Raw genomic sequence first — 20,752 nt, forward strand, 5'->3', positions numbered from 1 at the left:
TGCTGTAAGAAAGCAATTAAAGCAGCGAACAAATATTTATACGTAAGATACAATAGGATGTGGGGAGTGCTATGCTTGGTAACTGGATAAGGAAAGGGAAAGTACCGAGGGGGAAAAGGAGCGAAAGGAAGAGGGAAATAAGTGAGTCCCAAAAGAACAAACTTCCTTTTTCCCTTCACTTACCCTATTTCTTTTGTCATACCAAGCAAGTGAAGAGAAAAAATAATTCCCACTCTCCGCTTTCTTCCCTTTACCTAATTGCCGACATAGTTTAAGATTTTCAACACTATTTACAAAAATTGATACACGATTAACCATTCACAGATCAGATGCTTCATCTCTTAATACCTCATCAAGGGTTAGTCCACCAATGCTCGATTTACTGCCACAGAATGCAATATCCATGACCTCCTTCCCCAATCCATAGATTTCAAATATCTGTGCACCACAATAACTGAACCAAATAGTTTTTGGTGAGAGAAGCTGATGAGGAAATGTAGAAGAGTAAACTGACATAAAGCAGACAGAAAAAAACAAGAGAAGAAAGAAGGACTACAATAGGAAAATTTCTGGCTCAAACTACATTGGCAGGTACCTGGCGAGCAATGAGATCCCCATTTTTGAAAGAATTTTGAGAAGCCCAGATTTAATTGCCTGCAATTGAGGGGGAAAAGATCAAGTCAAAATAGTCTTTTTTGAACTGCAAGCATCTGTCAGTTGTGTCTTCAAAAGTTATGTAGGTAAAAGCAAAAGGCACGTCTGAACCCTAAAATTCCATTAGCAAAACATATCTCCAACATGCTCTGTATTAAAAGTGCCAACCAGGAAACAAAATTTTAGTAAATATACAATCACAAGAAAAGGAATACCTTGCAAAAGTTCTTTTGAGCTTGTTCAATGGTAACACTAGGCATTTTCCCATTTCGCATCAAATTCACAGTTTTAGTGCTCAAGCGCCATTGTCGACATGTCTCAAATGCCAAGTATGGACATACAGCACTGAATGACAAAGAATATATAAGTCGTTGCTGAATACAACAGTAGAATTGACCCCAGATGATATACATGAAGGGCAAAAGATAACTTTACCACAGTGGTCAAATAAATTGAACTAATCTAATATGTTCAGTAACAGATCACAGATAAAGAGGGTGGTATGTCATACAGACTGAACGATATATTTTCCATCTTTTGGATTAAAGTCAACTCCAGTATCTGTTCTGGTTAGTATGTTGTACAGACTGACAAAAGAGTACAGATTGATGCACTTCAAATCACCTAGACATCTTGTAATGAGGAGGGGAAATAAAACCAGAAAGGAGTTTTATATCTTGAAAATAACCTTGCGCCAAATCCGATCAAGCAAGCAAACTGATGAGTACTGAAGCATTGGGCAGTATCAGCAACAATTGAAGCAGACATTCTAAGGCCATTTTGAATCAGATGCTGGTGAACGGCACCTACAGCAAGAAGTATTGGAATTGCAGGGCGAGTAGCTTCCTGGAGGCAGCAAGGAATTAAGTTTAATTGCAGTTGTTAACTACAACAAGAGCATTTAAATTCCTATCAGTGAAAAATTAAGAGGGTTAATAGATTAACAGATCAAAAAGACAGACTGCTATAGTAGAAATTGGACTTTCCAAGGAACGACATCAGAGAGGAAATTCAGAAAGCATCAGTCTTCAAAGATATCAAGAAACAGAAAAGAAAACAAGTAAAAGATGATGAACTCAACAATTCAAAAATTTCTTGAAATAAATACTGTTACTCAAGGGGTAAACTAAGCAGCAACAACATACCCTGTGTAATTCCATAAGGGGTTAACTAAAAATAGCTCAAAATCGAAAAACTTAGACTTGCATATAGTTAGAGAAACCAGCACCTGAACAAAATGTCAATTAACTATGCACACAATGCCACCACTAAAGGAACTAAAAGACAGATTAGTAGCACGAAAATTGCCAAAAGAGAGCATACCAATTCGTCAGACCTATCAGAGAGAACAAGCAGTTGAGAACCATTTCTGACAGCCTCATCAGCTGCTTCACATAGTTTATCCAGTGACCTTTTCAAGGACCCATCAACTCCTTTCCCAACATCAAAAAATGTCGGCAAAACATGAGGTCTCAAGTGTAAATCTTTCAAAAGAGATTCAAGCTCTCCTTCATTAAGTACAGGACTAGGCAAAATAACCTGACCAAAAACAAAACGATGAATAATAGAAAACCATAAATGATACATATTACATCTATAAAACATAAGATCAAATATTTAAAACTACAGAATACAGATTATCAAAAGTTGAAAGGAAGTACACGAGTTGACCAACCTGAGAAGCATTTTCAGGTCCAGCCTCTAGTATATTTCTACGCTTGCCAAGATTGACTTCAAGGGACATGACTAATCCTTCTCGGAGGGGATCAATAGCTGGATTTGTAACCTGATATAGATGCACATAAACCATATCAGACCAGTGACTCTAAACCATTCAGCCAAATATCAAGTCATCAAAAACATCTTTCAGCCAATTTCCTTGTGACAAGACTCATTCAAAAAGACAAGCATACATATAATAAAAAAGACTCGTTCAGAAAGAGACAGACACAAGTTGGACATCCTACGAAGCTACACTATAAATGCTGGAAGAATAACTGACATATCTAATGACATTGATGGCACTTCATGGAAACATCCAGGACTGCAGAAATCAACATTGCCCACCTGAGCAAACCGTTGCTTGAAATAATCATATAGCATATGCGGCTTTTGAGATAATACAGCCAAGGGAATATCGTCTCCCATGCAAAATGTAGGCTCCTTCCCTTGTGCTGCCATACTTTCAATAACCATTTGAACATCCTCACTAGAATAGCCATACGCCCTGTTTTATGGAAATGAAATGATAACATAAAATTAATACTGATGAGATATAAATAATTTGTCAGGAGAACTTGCACAACAGATTCTAGCCACAACAAGTTATTTACTTCACCAGACGCATCAACAAATTAAGCAGAAAAATTCAGGTGCAACTAGCAATGAGAATCGTCTTCTTGCTTCATTAACATACAGATGAAATTTGTAGTACCTTAATTTGTGTTGGACCAAATCTTCATGTCCAATGAGAAGTTATAGCTCTCAACACATAACTTTAACCAAAAAAATGGGAAGTGATGACCAAAAGAAATACCAGTGAAGTACTCCTTCCTTTGTCTCTGATCTTCGAATGACAACACAAACTTCGAGGATTCTCAAAGCAAGCAGTAGATTTGTATTATCTGATATGAAAATCAGATCAGATATGCTCGGCGTTCAGATTTTAGAGATAAGACTTAGATTAGATTATCACTTAATTCTAGACTATCTAGAATAAAGGGGACGGTTTGCTTACTTCTATAAGTTGTACACTTTGAATGAATACAACATACTATTCGATAGCAAAACTTCTATGGAATGAAAGCATTAGCCTTTTTTCATATGATCATGGCTAAAACAGCCTTTACTAGGCAAAAAACCCCAGCAGCAACAATAGAAGCTAATAGTTTTGAAGTGCAACCCCAAACATGACTACCATGAATCGAATCATTAATCATCTCATTTGCCCTTTCAACTAACATCACATAGGTTGAATGGGAAGAATTAACTCGAGTGAATTGAAAACAACATAGCATTCCTGATACAAAATAACAGCTACTTCAGCTTATGAAAGAAGAGTGTATTGAATATTCTGTAACAGATTTTCAATCAGTACTACTTGGGAGAACATGGAAATATGACCATGCAACTAGACATGATGGGAGAATCAATCGGTGATCAGTCACAAAAACCGGTCATCGACACATACTTTAACCAATGACACCTATGCAAGTTGGTGAGGCATACCGGAAGATGAAAGAGCTTACGGAGAAGGGCACCAGTGAGGTGAAGGAAGTGTTGAGGAAATCACCAAAGAGGACAGTGAGAAAAGGAAGGAGTCTAAGAGGAAGAATAAGGTGGTTCTCTCATCCAGACAAAGATTTGAATGTTTGTAAGCAAGTTAGGCATTTTAGATATTTAAATGCCAACTTGAAGGGGAGGGTTGATTTGTATTATCTGATTCAGACCACATGTGATCAAATTAGATCAGAAAAGTTAGGGAAGTTTCAGATTTTAGAGATCAGGTTTAGATTAGAATTATCCATTAAATTCTGGACTGTCTAGAATCAAGGGAAAAAAGATTTGTTTTCTTCAGTAAATTATGCAGTATTTGAATGAATAGAACATACTATTCCGGTGCCAAAACTTTCAGAAACTATATATGCAACTGATCGTCACCCAGACTCTCTTGCTTTTTCCTCAACTAAGTGACTCTCCCTTCGCTTGTTTCCTTGACCTTCTCTATTATCTCTTCTCTTGTTTTCTTGCAAAATTAAGACTTGCGCTTGCTGCATTTGTAAGGTACAACGGATCCTTCACTTTGCCCCTTTCTTTTCTGAACTAGCAGTATCTGGAAAAACGTTTTCCTGCTACACACAATTGCCACTTTGTGGGATATTACAGTTGGTATGTTGTTGATGCTGTTGTTGTTGTTACACAGCCATTGGTAAGTTTCTTCTGTTCCTCAAAGAAGAGATTAGAGATCCAATATTTGATCTTTTTACACTGTTGATCCACATTCTATATTTGCCAACTTCTGTGAACAGAGACTTGCGTGCAAATTTAATATTCTCACCCTACAGCAATACAATCTATGAAGATGGAGACTGTCACCAACAAATCTAGGTACAAGTTTCCTCTTGTGTATCCTCCTTGCTTTCGTTCTTCATTACACATCCAAGAGAGAAAGTGTCACCAACAAATCTAGGTACAAGTCTCCTCTTGGTATCCTCCTTGCTCATTCTTTATTTCACGTCCAAGAGAGAAATTAAGAACTTGCAGATAGTGTTTTTGTCATCAACCTAATCTATAGGTACAAAAGGATGCATAGATTTATACATCAAGACATGCAAAATAAGGAAAAACTTGAAAAGAGGGCAAACTATTATCTACTTAATCCTGTCTCAAAACTTCAATTGATGCATATGATGCAGAAATATGAATATCTTTTAAACATTAGCATACAGCATCAATATTTGATGATATTGCTCACGAAGAAAGTCTTGCATTAATAAGACCATAATCCTCACTGTGCCAAAAGTACCAAGTTCAAGCTGTATCATTGTCCATCTTTCCAAACAACAAAATCACTGCTTAATTGAAACTGTATGTGATGAAGTCCAAACCTCCTTAGAAGCATATGCAATGCTCAGAGTATTGTCATTGCAGTTGTCCGTTTCACACTACTGAATGTTAAATGAAGAAAAATCTAAAAGAGATCACACTAATTAAAGAAAGCATAATTATAAATGAACAGATAGAAACTCCAGGAGACACGCAATAGAACAAATAAATTATCCATGGTAAATATAATCACCATATCTTTCTAGTCTTGACTAATAGGCAGGACAAATGCGATTATAGCAGTAGGGACAGAAGACACAATAATCATAAATCAAATATCATCTATTGCAGAGAATTGGATTTCATCTGACGCACTTGAACAACAAAAATAAAAAAACCTTATATGCAAAGTGAAGTTCCAAAGTCTTACTGCTGGCGTCTTAGAATTGTTTCACCATCCATTACTGTTGTTGAAAAAAAGTTCATAGGCTTCAAAGATCGCAAATTTTCTTTAATCCACTCCCCATATGGATTGGACAATGCAACTCGCCTTTTGACCTCTGTATTCTCGAATACCTATGGTAATCAAAAACCAAATTAAAAGAAACAAGTCATGGACATAAAGAGCTTTTGGGTCTGGAATGGAATGATAGGCTGATGAAGGATATGAACAAACATCACTTATTATTATTATTATTATTAGTAGTAGTAGTAGTAGTAGTAGTAGTAGTAGTAGTATCATTAATTATTAAAAATAACAACAACAATAAAAATAATAATAAAAAATAATAACAATTATTATAATATGAACTAATAATTGAAGAACATTAAAATGCCATGCAGTTACAATATTGAATCTCTAACAAACCTGACCACTTGAAAGATCAACGCTTATCATCATACCAGGACCTAAACGCCCTTTCATTGTTACATTTGATTCATCCATGGGTATCACACCAACCTAACCAAAAGAAAGAACCCCTCCAGTCACTGTAATTAATATCCAGTGGTAAAGACAACAGAATCATCAAAGCAATGCCCATAATAATAAATTATATACATTTGGAGAACACGGATTGGAAAAAAGTGGAATTATTCAGCTTGATTTATCTTAGGAAGGGTTAGGAGAAACATGATCCAGAGACGAGACATAGTCTATGGCTTCTGCAAAACTTGAAATCAGAATTAGGCTTCTGAAAAATGAGCAAACTTACACACCTCAGATGCAACATAGACAACGTTGTCTTTGGTTCGCCAATATCTAGCAGGACGAAGTCCATTACGATCAAGACAAGCACCAACTATTTTCCCGTCACTGTGAAAATGGAAGGAACAAGACCAAAAATAAGTAAGACGCTATGAGTAATAATTGAGACAAAAGTTTGAAAATATAACATTTTTTTAGGTGTATTATACACCAAGCAGTCTTAGTTTCGTCGTTCAACAAGCAGATCCAGCAACTGCATATCAATGTTTCTCGTTTTTAGGGGATAAGTCATCTTAAATCTAATTGAAAATATGTTTTCAAGGATATTAAATACATCACCAAACAGAGCATTTGCTTTCTCGAATCTATACGGACGTTAAATCAAAATTAAGTAGAAAATATTGAAGAGCAAATCACTAACAGGAATAAGAAGTCCTAATATATTGAATCAGACCATGTGGACAACATCACTAAAGCATTTCATATCTAATGAATGGGATTCACATCCGTAGTGACAGGAACTTCAGATTTCACATCAGTGAAGAATGTCGATTTCTCACATCTATTCAGAGCAAGTAGATCTCAGCAACACAGAAGTTTTGACAAAAAAGATCAAGAAGACATAGAAAAAGAAAGACATCTGGTCTGATTGAAAGACCATGACATGCTTGACTTCACAATATTAGGATATGAACTCCTTTCTTTGTGAAAGGGAGACTTACAGAAAATGGCTGTTAGATAGACTCCGTAGTTATAGCGAAGTGTAAATGGCTGTGCCACATTGAATAATGTAATTGTAAATAATGAGAATTATATATATATAAAAAAAAAAAGGAACCAGGCTTAAGACGTTAGTCTTCACACAAACTCTCATTCTCTCTGATTTATCTTATTTCTTAAGAGACCATTATATTCCTCAAATAATCAGCTCTCACTTTCATGTGACCAGAACTCTCAAATCCAAATGACATTTTAATTGGAATAAACGAAAGCTCTAAGAAATATCGTACAATGAAATAAAGAACCAGGTGGGAATGTCTTTTATGTAGTATTTTTTTTCTCAATCCCGTTTATCTAAGGAGACCATCTTATTCTAAAATCAAGAGGTCTCACTTTCTATGACCAAAATTGCTAAATCAAAATTACATTTTTATTGGAATGAAGTTAAACAAAAAATATCCATCAATAAAAGAAAGATCCACATAAAAATGTATTTTCTGTACTGTTTCTTTTTCCCCGATCCCTTCTAACTGTCACATTAGCTGATAGATTAAACCATGGCAACTAGAGAAGGTAAGGCTAGCCCACTATCCTCTTTGACTTTAGATTGTAGTTCTTTACATTGCTTGTTGTTTTTTCAGTCTTACCTATTAGTACCTCAATCAACTAAATATTTTTTTACAAAGGTAATGTTCTCGATCAATTAATTGTTAAGTAAATTTATTCAATACCTTTGCTGTTATGAAGGACCTAAATACGGAATGAAGAATTGGTGATAGGCATGACTAACAAGGATACTAAACCATCCACGCCATCCAAATTATCTTCTTTTAAGCTCGTGAAGTTACTGCATGGATTGTCGGGGCATTCTAATCTATCAGGATTGTCAAAATAGGAATAGGAATACGAATAGTGGATAAAATCCTACTTGGAAAATGATTGCATTATAGTTGTGAGAAATGGAGAAAAATATTTTTGAAATTGTGTATCGACATTATTACATTGAGACCGTATTTATAGAACTATATTAAACTCCTTTTCTAAATAGGATTCTTATTCCTATTGTAATTCTTATTCCTATTCTAAATAGGATTGTAATTCTTATTCTTATTCTAAGACTCCCCACAAGCTGGTGCATACAAATCATATGTAGTACGAGAACTGGCGAGGGACTTGCTGAAGATATCTGCAAGCTGATCATTTGACCTCACAAATTTCATAACAATATCTCCTGAGAGTATTTCTCTAACAAAGTGACGGTCAATTTCAATGTTCTTAGTCCTTTCATGAAATACGGGATTTGATGCAATATGAAGGGTTGGATGATTATCACACACAAGTTCCATCCGACAGATTTCGCCAAATTTTAGCTCTCTCAACACAAGTTCATGTTTCTTAAAGAATGTCTAAGGCATACTTGCGTTGAGAAATAACAGTACCTAATTATCCTTAAAAGAATAATAATACACGATCTAGACTGAGCAACCTCAATACCAAGAAAATACTTTAGTTTGCCAAGGTCTTTAGTCTGGAAATGCATATAGAGTTGTTGCTTCAAATTTAGTAATACCATCTTGATTATTGCCACTGATAACAATATCATCAACTTAAACAACCAAATAAATACACCGATTTGGTGTAAAATGTCGATAAAACAGAGAGTAATGAGCTCAAGTATGAGTCATGCCAAACAATTGCATTATTGTGCTAATTGCTAAACCAGGCTCGAGGAGATCGTTTCAGACCATAGAGTGACTTACGCAATCGACATACAAGGCTACTACACTCCCCCTAAGCAACAAAACCAGCTGATTGCTCCATATAGACTTCTTTCGCAAGATCACCATATAGAAAAGCATTTTCGATGTCTAATTGATAACGAAGCCAATGACGAATGGAATAAAAGCCATAGATAGAAAAAAGATGGACATATGCTATTTTATCCATGGGAGCAAAAGTATCACTACAATCGAGCCCAAATATCTAGTATACCTTTGGCAATAAGGCAAGCCTTAAGCCGATCGACTTGACCGTCTGGGCCAATTTTGACTGCATAAACCCACTAACAACAGTAGATTCTCCGTTCAACGATGGCTTTGTATCGATTGTTGAGATCCTCTTCGAAGACGACATGCTCGCGGGTCACTCTTACTAGATAGGTGGCTTATGCCCCTAGGATTGGACTAGCTGGCTAGGCAACCTTGATATATTGAGATCCTCTTCGAAGTTGACATGCCCCCGAGTCACTCTTGCTAGTTGGTTGGGAGTTGACTGAATTGTTGGGTATTTGTGGTTACTTGGGTTGGGAGCCTGATTTTTCGCTTCTTGAGTTTAGATATCTGGTACTCTTCTCTCTCATCTCTCAGTGAACTTAGCTATTTTGTGTACATGTTGGGCATATGGATTTAAACTTGCATACAAGTGTGCCTTTTGGAGTTATAAGGTTTTGTGGGGTTTAGTTTTGTTGTACATAGATTTACTTTGGTATGTTAGTGTGCTCTCTTTCTTATCCGCTTTGACCTCTGTTTGTGTCTAGATTCTATTGTTTCATGGTCTTTACCTTTCTTGATCAGTCAACATATGATGCCTAGTGAGTACCTTTGTTTTAGTACTCATGTTGTACGCTACATCTGTTTCCTGATGCAGGTCCTAGTACAAACTACCATCAGTGATCGTTCGTGCTATCAACAACTTTTTAGGATCGGACACGAGGATGTGCACTTGACGTCCTGGATCAGTTGTCTCCTTCTGTACTTATACAGCTAGACTTTTGCTTTTTGAGACAAGCTTTGCTTTGGTACACTTTTGGGACTTGTACACTTATTTTTAAACAACTTTGTACTTGTGATTTCCAAATTCTGGGAAGGATCTTATTTATATAGTTTTTGGTTTGCTTTCAATTCTATTTTGTTCTGTGGTTTAATTTGATTTATGTCTAGTTCTACCCTTGTATTCATTACTTGTTGTTTTAGGTTACGGGTTGGCTTACCTACTGGCGTGTTATAGTAGGTGACATCATGACTCGAGAAATTGGGATATGAATACCAAACATTGTAGCAAGAATTTGGAAGCAGTCATGTTGTTGCTATCATGCCTCAGCCGCTAACCAACCCCTTGAGACTCCATTTTGATTTTAATTAAGATTTGATATAAATGCATTTCACTAGTTGAGTACATATGCATCCAGAAAATATAAGAAGTTGAAATAGAACTGGCATTCAGAAGATCACCTGAATAAGAGTAAGGCTGGCCCATCCCAAGCTTCCATCTGACCTTTGTAGTAATTATAAAAATCAAGAACCTAAAATGATCAAATACTCAGTCATGGAAAAGTGATTTAAGGGTAACATACTAATAATCATCTCATGCATTACATTTATTTGTTATATTCTTACAATTCAGAAGGTAAAAAAAACATGGTAAAGGAAGCATCAAGAAAAGTACATTTTGACAAAGTAACACAGAGAAATTATCTCAGTACAAATTCCAAAAATGTCTTAGCATAGAAAACAAGATATGGACCACCACAAGAGCCGGTCTAATATTTGGAAACTACAGAACTTGACACGAATATAATAAATATCACATGCCAACATGGAATACCTCCGGATATTTAATTGACAATGTTGGATGATTTTGATATGCTTCTGGGACGAGAATCATCAGTGCTTCCTCAGGAGCCCGACCACTTCTTATGAGTAACTGATCCCAAAAAAGAGCTATTTGTGAAAAAATCCATTTATGTGTCTATGGAAGAGAGAAAACAAAGCAGCAAGGAAAAAGGACTTACAACAAAAAGTCATGTTTTAAAAGTCTACGTGAAGCAAGTTATAACATCAGTGAAGAAAAAGTGATAAGTAGCATAAGATGTTTTTTTGTAACCAAAAGGAATAAGATGTTGGAAGAGATGTTATCATTACTCATCCAGAAGCAATTTAAAGTGAACATAAGTACCAGCAACTGAAATACAGTAAGATTCTCTTACCTAAGGAAACCATCTCAAAGAACATCTAAAGTCAAACAGTTCCTAGTGGTGAGAAAAAAAAAATAGTACTATGCCTTCAATAATAACTAATAGTCTGATTGGCCAAGCTTAATTTTTCCTCAAAAGTGCTTATTTTTAAAAGCGATGTGTTGGCCAAACTTTTGATAGAAAAAAAATTGCTTCTAGGTAGTAGCAGAAGTTGTTTTTCATAAGCTAAAAAAGGTTAACTTTTCCCTAAAATTACTTTTGAGAAAATACACTTAAAACACTTTTAAAAAGCTCAGCAAAACACTACTTATTATACAAAAGTGCTTTTTAAATTTATCGAACAAACACAAACTGATCACCAAATTACTCTTTTGAATAGCACTTTCAGAAAAAAGACTTCCCAAAATAAGCTGATTTAGAAACTTGGTCAAACAAGCTATAATACTAGATAACTAAAGAGGCAGTGATCCGAAGAATTAAAATAGTGATCCATACTTCAGCAGTACTATCTAAATTTGCAGAATCAGATGCCTTTGGGTTGCCAAAAGGACGGATTTCATCCTCTCGGTCACGCCAAACAGCTGACTTCAATGAGGCCTCTCTGGATTGCATCCAATTCAAGTTTCCCTGCATATGTTTGTGAATGTGAAAATAACAGAACAATACAAGTAGCCAGCAACTCATAGAAATGTTACTGAAACCTATATTTTACCTGTATAGTGTTGATCTCTCCATTATGACCTAGAAACCTCATTGGTTGAGCAAGAGGCCACCTGGGACTGGTGTTTGTACTGAATCTACGATGATAAATAGCAAGAGGAGATGTATAGAGCTCATTTTGTAAGTCATAATAGAACCTCCCGAGGACTTCAGAACGGAGCATTCCCTTGTAAACTATTGTTTGATTGGACAATGAACAGAAATAAAGTTCATTTCCCCAAATTTCTGAGTTCACAGCCCTCTCAATGAGTTTTCTACAGATATAGAGTTCTCTTTCAATGTCATCAACATTTTCCTCTTTAACAACTCGAACAAAAACCTGTTGTATGTTGGGCATTGTTACTTTTGCATAATATCCAACTACAGAAGAATCTACTGGAACCGACCTCCATCCAAGCACCTCAAGACCCTCGTTGTTAAAGATATTGGAAATAACTACAGATAATATGAAACAAATAAGAAAAAATACAACAATCATATTCCATCAAGAGAGGATCTCATGAGAAACAAGCTTATAGGAAAAACTACCAGAAAAATATACAAGTTAGAGAGCCACAAAATATACAATTTTGGAACCCCACAATATCAATAACTTGGGAAATCTTGAAATACCTCAATAAGGACATCCAGGCCAAGGTAGGAGTGGCTTTGGTGGAAGACAAGATGCAGGAAGTAAGGCACGTGAAGAAAAGATGTCTAGATGCCCCAGTGTGAAGGTGTGAGACGCTGGGCATGGATAGTTTCAAGAAAGGTAGACACAGTTTGAAGAAATATTGGGGAAGGGTGATTAGACAGGACATGGTGCAGTTTCAGCTTATCGAGGACATGACCTTAGAAAGGATCCTGTGGAGGACGCGGATTAGGGTAGAGGACTAGTAGGTAGAAGTGTGTGGCTTGTTATCTGTCCATACTAGAAGTTGACGTACCTGTAGTATCTGGTCCTTAAATTATGCTATTATCTATTTTCTTGTCCTTTTCACTCTCATCTTTTGTTGAAGTTATTGTCTTGTTACTATCTGTTATTTCTTGTACTTCTGTTACTTCATTTTCTGAACTGTTTGGACATTTTCTCTTGAGCTGGGCGTCTATCAAAAACAGCCACTTTACCTGAGGTAGAGTTAAGGACTGTGTATACCCTACCTCCCTAGACCCCCATTTTGTGGGATTATACTGGGTATGTCGTCGTTGTTGTTGAATTTTTGGAGGGAAAAACAAAGATCTACTTAATTATCTAAAGGGAAGAAGAACTGATGTGGTTCAAAGTCATATATAGAGCTTTCAATCTTTTCCACACTACAAGGAGGTAAAGACATAAACTGAGAAAGTTATCATGGATAAAAAGAGACACAGAGGTTCTGTATATCTATAGCAAGAATCCTCAATAATCAAGTAATGAGTATAGGTTATTATGTTGTAATAGGAAGTACGTGTTAGCAGAACCTCTTGAGTCATAATTAAGAGACTGACCTTTCTTGGCTTCATTCATCTGGTTAGAATCATTCGGAAGAAAAACCATCCCAACGCCAGTATGAAGCTTGTCAAAGACAGCAATTCCTTCTTTCTCAGCCCAATCATTGAAAAGATCCCAAGGAATCGAAGTCATCAATCCAGAACCATCACCAGAATCATTGTCAGCTCCACAACCTCCACGATGTTCCATGCAGCCAAGGGCTACAAGAGCATCCTTGACGATCCCATGTGACGCTTTATTGTCCAAATTTGCAATAAAACCAACCCCACATGCGCCTCTTTCAGATAATATGTCATCCAAGTCAGCAACCTGAAAAGGTTTCCACCGAAAGATAAAATAATCATGTGGAGTAATTTAACATAGTTATGTAAAAATGTTAATAGATTATTTTTGCTCAAGTAAATAGTTTCATCAATGACATCAAGATGCATGAATTACAAAGGATGAGGACTGCAAAAGGGGATCAGCTCCTATACATATGCCTAGACTTCTAAGAAGCTGATGAAGTCCAGAAAGTGAATATTCCACCAGAACACCTGCGATTCCCTTCACTCCAAACAATCCAGAAAAGACAAAATTAAATCATGCTCCAGATTACACCCAAGCAACACAGAAAAAAGTGACAAGATCACCCCAGTAATACTCCACGAATCTACCATCTCCAAGATCAAGAACCTTGAACAGAGATGTGCTTAATTTTACCAATGCATAACACTTTCTTTAAGTAAATAAACAAAGGGATTTTTTCAAAAATATACAGCCCAACACAATAAATTGCACCAATAAAGCCATTTTTGTTTACATCAGAGTCAGGAACTTTTGGTGCAACTGAAGAGGCGTTTCACTAGGCACTAGAAATGTCAAGGTCAACTTGCCTAATTGACTATTCTGAAGAAAGAGACTACTATCTTACAGAATTAACCCTTCTCGCAGAAGTGTTTATCCACCAGTATACAATATTACAATATTATACACTTAAGGTAAACAATGTATCAACCTTGTATAGGAAGTGTTTATACGCACATTTACACTGTTATATAAAATTATACAATACTATACAAAAAATGGGTTTCGTCTCCTTCAAACTTCAACACACAAAACTCCAGATGAAATGGTCAAAAACATCACCAAATCTTCATCAGATAGCTTCAAGTTTAACCAAATGACATTCCCAATGAACTTCAATCATCAATTCGTCAAAAATTTCAATAAATCAAAAAATCTGTGTGTGAGTAATCAAGCGTTCAGAAACCCCAATAATGAAGTTTTTGATTTTTCACTTCAATTCACCCAATAATATTTAAATATGTACAATAAACTTGAATATCACTCTCAGTCAGTTTCTAAGCATCAAAAAGTGGAAATCTTAATCATCAATATAGGAATTATTGCATCTTCCTAAATGTTTCAAATTATATACAAGATGGGCTAACTAGGGAAAGGTCTGATAATATGGGCTCATTTTGGTTATAACCTTGGGCCAAGTGGTCAAGGGTAAGACCATCTCCAACCCACCTCTATTTTACTCTCCATTCTCTATATTTGAAGAGTAAAATAGAGAATGGGCACTCCACCCCACCTCCAAACTCTCTATTATCCAAATTTAGAGAGTTGAGTAGTAGTTCTCCAAATTCTATTTTACTTTTTCAAGATTTTATTATTATTTTCATTACTTTCCAATTATAATAATATTTTACATATAGTTTTATTAATTAAATATTTAATATTCATAAGTCCTTGTAAATGTAATATAATATTTTTAAAAATATATAATTTAATATGTACTACTTTAATTTAAAATTAATGTATTCTTTTATAATTTTCACCAATAATAAAATTTTATTTTTTTATTAATTTTCATTATAAAGAATACACAAAATAAAATGGTAAGATGAAAATTTAAATTTAAATACAAGATAACAATACAGTAGATAACATAATAATTTAAATACAACATAAAATACAATAAAACATAATAATTAATTCGCGATGAAACAAGAACCATGTCAAAAAGATGTTGAACGAGAATTCAGAGTTTTGCAATTATTGCAAGTCCATCACGTTTTCGAAGAAAGAAAGTGTTGCATGATATAATGACTACATATATTATACTACACAACGTTATAATAGAGGATGAATGTGATCTTAATGCACCAATTCAAGATGTCGTAGAGGCTTCAACTCCAACGACATTAATGGTGTTAGATGAAAATCTCCGATTTGAACAATTTTTAGCTAGACATAATAAAATTACGGACAAAAATGATCATTTTGAATTACGTAATGCATTAATAGAGCATTTATGGGAGCAACGTAAGAATTTCGAAAATTGAGTGATTATGTAATGTTTATATAATCATATTTCAATTTTATTTGAATTTGTTCATTAATTTATTTATAATATAATATTCTTGGGCAATTTATGGTATTTGAAAGTTTGAATAAAATGTAATAATTAAATAAAAAAATTTAAAAAATAATTTTTTGCATCACATGAGAATTATATAAAATAATTATTGGGAAAAAATAAATGATTTATATCATGAAATAAGAAATTAAGAATAAAATAGAAATAATAATATCATATTGAGGAAAGAGAAAAAGATTCTTTTTTAGAGAGTAAAATAGAGAATTGAGTTGGAGTTGGTTGTCTGAAGAAATAGAAAACTCTATATTTGGAGTGTAAAATAGAGTGAAGGGTTGGAGATGTCCTAAGGTCTCCTAAAGAACAATAATTACCTGAAAATATCCTTCACATGTAAAAGAGAAAAGAGCTGTAATAGCTATGCAGTGGGTGAAGGCAACAGTCCCAAAATCTAAAACATCCGACACTAAAGATATTTCAGCCCCAAAACCAAATATGGCATTTATAGAAGCTTTCATTAGTTCCTGGTGGAAAACTAATTTTTGCATAATTGAGAAAAAAGAATTTTTCACAAATGTTATAGGATAGTAACTTTTACATTGAAAAGAACATCAGATTTATCACTTCACAACAAAATTGTGCACGACATATGAGCAGCTACATCATAAGAAACCAGCAGTGTTATTAACTTCTAGCTTCTGTTGATTAACATCTTCCAGCAATATGTTTCATAGCAACATGAGTAAAAGCTTTGGAATTTTACAAAAGGTACAAACTCCAATAAGTATCTTGTATCACTCATTTCATTAGCAGTATTTCAAAGCAAATATACATAATGGAAAAGATATTGCAAGACAATAGTAGTCTTATAATGAGTTCTCACGGTTAATTGGCTTGGATAAAGCATCTAAAAGAAGGTTTGCCTAGTAAAACATGGAGGATCAGAGGAGAAGCAATCACAGTGCAATACATCTACTTGTGTATTATTGACAGCAGAGAACAAGACACAGAGAAAAAGATAGTAAAAGCTTCAGGAGAGCGGTATTTAAAAAGTGTTACGGCAAAATCTTGATCCACATATAACTAAATTACCACATAAGTGTTTGTCCACTTCGATTTTTCCTCTGATGTTTTTAGGAATCAAACATGCCTTTGTTTAAGACTTTCTCCAATTCAGCTTGAATGTCCAAATTTAAGTTTGAATAATGATAAACAGAAAAAATGAAATATAGCTGTTAGTGTTCAATAAGGAGAATATATGGACCACATGACCTATCAAATCATATCATATGGATCCACATGTCACTTTGTAAAAAAAATTAGAATGTGAAGGAAGAATAGTATTGAGTAAATGCAGGTTCTTTGTAACTTTTGATCGCTTGAAAGTTCATGAAAACGTCAGTATTCCATCAGAAGAGGAACCACGATGTGGAAACTTCTACCCAATAACAGAAAATTTAGTGAAGTGGGAAGAAACTCAGTTGAGCAAAAAACCAGGGAGGACTAACCATCAGAAACCTTAAACTACATAATCAGTGACTTCTCATGAAGTAATTATGGAGGTTTAATGAGGAAGAAGCTTCACTCTGGAAACAGGTCATCTCTGACAAGTATAGTCAAGAAAGTCAATGGGTCACCAATGAAGTTATGGTGTTGGTGTGTGGAGAGCTACCAGATAAACATGGACAAAAATGCAAGGAAATACCAAAATCAGAGTTGGAAATGGGCTCAGAACTCTCTTCAGGAAAGATATCTGGACAGGCCAATCCACTCTCCAGAAATCCTTCCCTAATTTAATGCTATTAAGGTACAATCCAGAAGCTACAGTGGGTGAATGTTGGTCTCCCCAAGGTTGGAACCTAACATTTAAAAGACACCTTAACGACTGGGGAGTGGAGAGGATGGCAAACATGCTGAATGTACTAGGGGTCTCCACTGGCACAACTTCTGGTCCAGATTCTTTAAGTTGGAAATACATAGAAGACGAGAACCTCTCAGTGAACAGACTTATAAAGAAGGAAGCAGCTGCTCAACACATGGGGAAGTCTCAAAGCTTTGGAAGTCCTTATGGAAGATTAAGGCCCCTACTAAAATCAAATGTTTCACTTGGTTGGTGGTCAGAAGGGCTTGTCTCACTCAAGAAGTTCTCCAAAAGAAGGGAAGGATACTTGTACCTGGATGTTTTTTGTGTAATCAAATCAGGGAAACAAATAACCATTTGTTCCTGCATTGTAAATTTACTGCTCAACTATGACATCTATTCTAAACCCTCACTAAAATAGAGTGAACAATGACCTAGCGTACAGCTGACCCGTTGAGCTATTGGATCAGAAGAGGTGGCAGCAAAAGCTAGAGGAAGTGGTGACGGATGATACCTTCCTGCATTTGGTGGTCGCTGTGGGAAGAAAGAAATGGGAGATGCTTTGAAGACAAAGTTAAGTCCATTCATGATGTAAAATGGAGCTGTCTAGTCACATTATTATTTTTTTTGTGTAAGGAGAGCTGTATAGAGGAAATGGATGAATTTGTCTATTTCATAGGAGCTTTGTAAATCTAGACTCTATTTTCTCTTATTGTACAAAGTTTTCTAACGTGAACAACATCCCTTAATGCTGAGGAATAGTGGAATACGATAGTACTTTTGTCAAAAATAAAAAATAAAAATACTACTGAGAAACAGAAAATTATAATCTTAAGAAATTAAGTACATCATGAAGAGAAAAACCATATCAAAAGATTCACGTCAAAGGGTGACGAAAATATGAATTGACTATATTCTGGAGTAAAAGCAGAGCTTTTGACATTAATAAACTATTATGATGTAGAATCATAGCTTATAATAGATTCAAATTCAAACTTGAGCAGTAGATTCTACTCTTCTTCAAACATGAAATACCATCTGAGATATACATCAAGCAGCACCCAAATTGCTGTTCAAAAGAAATGTTTTGCAGGCTTAGTTCAAGGTAAACCATAGCCATCAGAATCCTATTTCTTTCAGGATTCTCAAAATTACAAACTAAACTTAGAAAAATAACTATTTCTTTGACATTGAAGTATTTGAACTTTTTTGCTAATTGGTTCAAAGTATTCTAACTTTTTAACTTAACATGCAAAGTAATGGCCAAGCTTTTAGCATGGGAAACTCAAAAAGATCACAATTTTTCATTCATAGAGTACACAGGAGAATGCACCAAACCCACTTTTAAGAAAAATTTCAACAATAAACGACTGTCAACAGGGGAAACAAACCATGAAGGAAAAGCCCAATGACTGATCAAGATCAACTACCTCTCAACCATTATCAAGACTTCAATAAACAGCTCAGATATCACATGGAATAAATCTATATATTCAGTATTTACAAAGTCAAGAGCTGCAATGTACTTAAGGTAAGTAAAATAACAACCTCAAGGTGATAATATTCTGTCAATTGCACTTCACCTTTATGTGATTCAACCAAATAACACAATGAACTTTTGTCACCTAGAAATCTTATGCATTTTGGCAAATCGAAAGTGAGCACACCACATATTGCGAGGACTCCAAGAAGTAATTTCCTAAAAAGATGTTCCATATATGAATTGTCTTCCAATCTCATATAAAGGACTCTGTTCATAATCAATTTAATACATGGAGATTAACATACGACCTACTTTATACTAGTCATAGTACACACACACCAAAAAAAAAAGAGGAGTCTCCCTTCAAATTGATAGAAGGCCAAGGGTTTTTGTTAAGCAAAACTTTTCCAACCTATCACCATCTTCCTAACTAAACTTTTACTCCAACTAATTTGCCAAACTTTCAACAGCTAAGTAATCAAACATCCGTATTTTGATATATAATGAATGATATATGTTTTTTTTCACATATAGCATATTGAAAGCAGCTATTGGACCAAGTCCAATAAAAATTCAACATACTGTGCAAACACACCTTAGGCACTATATCAGAGGACTGGCGAGATGCATTACTGGCACCACGTTGAAGGTCAAGAACAGCATTACACTTTTTATTAATCAAGCTTCTCCTATTAGTGGCGGCATAACCAATCCTTCTACGAATCCGCTTGCTGGATTTACAGTAGAATCCAAGGAAATCAGCAAACAAGCCGTCTTTATTACCAGTTAGAATCTTCGGTGACTGTCCGTAGAGTAACTGCGGAACGTTTGCCACGGAATTCACCGCCATGAAACCTAATCAGAACCCTCCCCTACACAGAGAATCGCAGAGTGAGTGTGAAATAGTTGTAGGTAGAGAGAGAAAAAGTCAATGGTTTAGAGAGAAAGAGAGAATGTGTGGAGAATGGGAAGGATTGGGAGATAAAAAGAAGGGAGTTTTGGAGCCACACTTTGAAGTTGATGTTGAGTGGGAGTATTTTTTGTGTGAAAGGTGACTGTAGGCTGAGATCAAAGGTCAGTTTTTGCAGTAAATGTGATAATGGTGATTCCAAAATTGTTCTCTTCTTTCGGGTTTTCGAAGATTGACAACTAATTTTTTCAACCACATAAAACCAGTGAGAAGCAGTGACAACTGAATACGACCAACAATCAAACAACTTTTATTTTTTTCTTTTTCTACTACTCCTACAGTGTAATCGGTTGGAGATAGACTTGCAAATAATTTCTTTAAAAAATAAAATAGAATAGATAAGATTAGAATATTGCATTTTTGTGGTGTAAATACATTTAACGAGGACACCTGGTGTTACTACTCCCTCGACTCCTAAAGAAATTTATCTTCTTTCAAAATTATCTTTTTATATTGATACAGAAAATTTTAGACAATTAAAGAATTATTTCTTTCTTCAAGCATTTAATTAGGGGTACGTTTCTTTAATTTTTATGAAAAATTTCATGGTTAAGCAAAAATATATCAGTTAATTTATATATAGCTATGATTTGCATTAATTACAATTCAAAATTTACTTCTACTTATAATTACATTTTCGCTCGCCTCTCTCATCTCTTCCCCTCTCTCCTCTCTTCCTCTATCTCTACCGTACCTCTCTCCCCTCTCTCTGGGCTCACCACCCTCCTCTTATTCAGTCATCTCTCCCTCGCCTCTCTCCTCTCCTTGCCCAGTCTCTCTCTC

At 35.2% G+C, this 20,752-nt stretch overlaps 1 protein-coding gene across 1 annotated transcript in view; it reads right to left on the reverse strand.

Annotated features, from left to right (window-relative positions):
• LOC101246028 (ferredoxin-dependent glutamate synthase, chloroplastic) overlaps positions 1-20,309 on the reverse strand; it is a 41,119-nt gene extending 20,810 nt beyond the window's left edge. Inside the window, exons 1-16 of the mRNA XM_004234782.5 lie at positions 19,595-20,309; positions 13,287-13,599; positions 11,812-12,254; positions 11,595-11,726; positions 10,730-10,828; positions 10,357-10,427; positions 6,418-6,514; positions 6,068-6,160; positions 5,630-5,775; positions 2,722-2,881; positions 2,330-2,440; positions 1,978-2,193; positions 1,343-1,500; positions 870-999; positions 596-654; positions 349-454 (exon numbers count right to left, since the gene is read on the reverse strand). Coding sequence (XP_004234830.1) covers positions 349-454; positions 596-654; positions 870-999; positions 1,343-1,500; positions 1,978-2,193; positions 2,330-2,440; positions 2,722-2,881; positions 5,630-5,775; positions 6,068-6,160; positions 6,418-6,514; positions 10,357-10,427; positions 10,730-10,828; positions 11,595-11,726; positions 11,812-12,254; positions 13,287-13,599; positions 19,595-19,849 — 2,589 coding nt within the window. The 5' untranslated portion in view covers positions 19,850-20,309. The remainder of the gene's footprint in view (positions 1-348; positions 455-595; positions 655-869; positions 1,000-1,342; positions 1,501-1,977; positions 2,194-2,329; positions 2,441-2,721; positions 2,882-5,629; positions 5,776-6,067; positions 6,161-6,417; positions 6,515-10,356; positions 10,428-10,729; positions 10,829-11,594; positions 11,727-11,811; positions 12,255-13,286; positions 13,600-19,594) is intronic.
• Positions 20,310-20,752: the final 443 nt, after the last annotated feature.

Source organism: Solanum lycopersicum, chromosome 3 (assembly GCF_036512215.1).
Source record: "Solanum lycopersicum chromosome 3, SLM_r2.1".
Taxonomy (NCBI): domain Eukaryota; kingdom Viridiplantae; phylum Streptophyta; class Magnoliopsida; order Solanales; family Solanaceae; genus Solanum; species Solanum lycopersicum.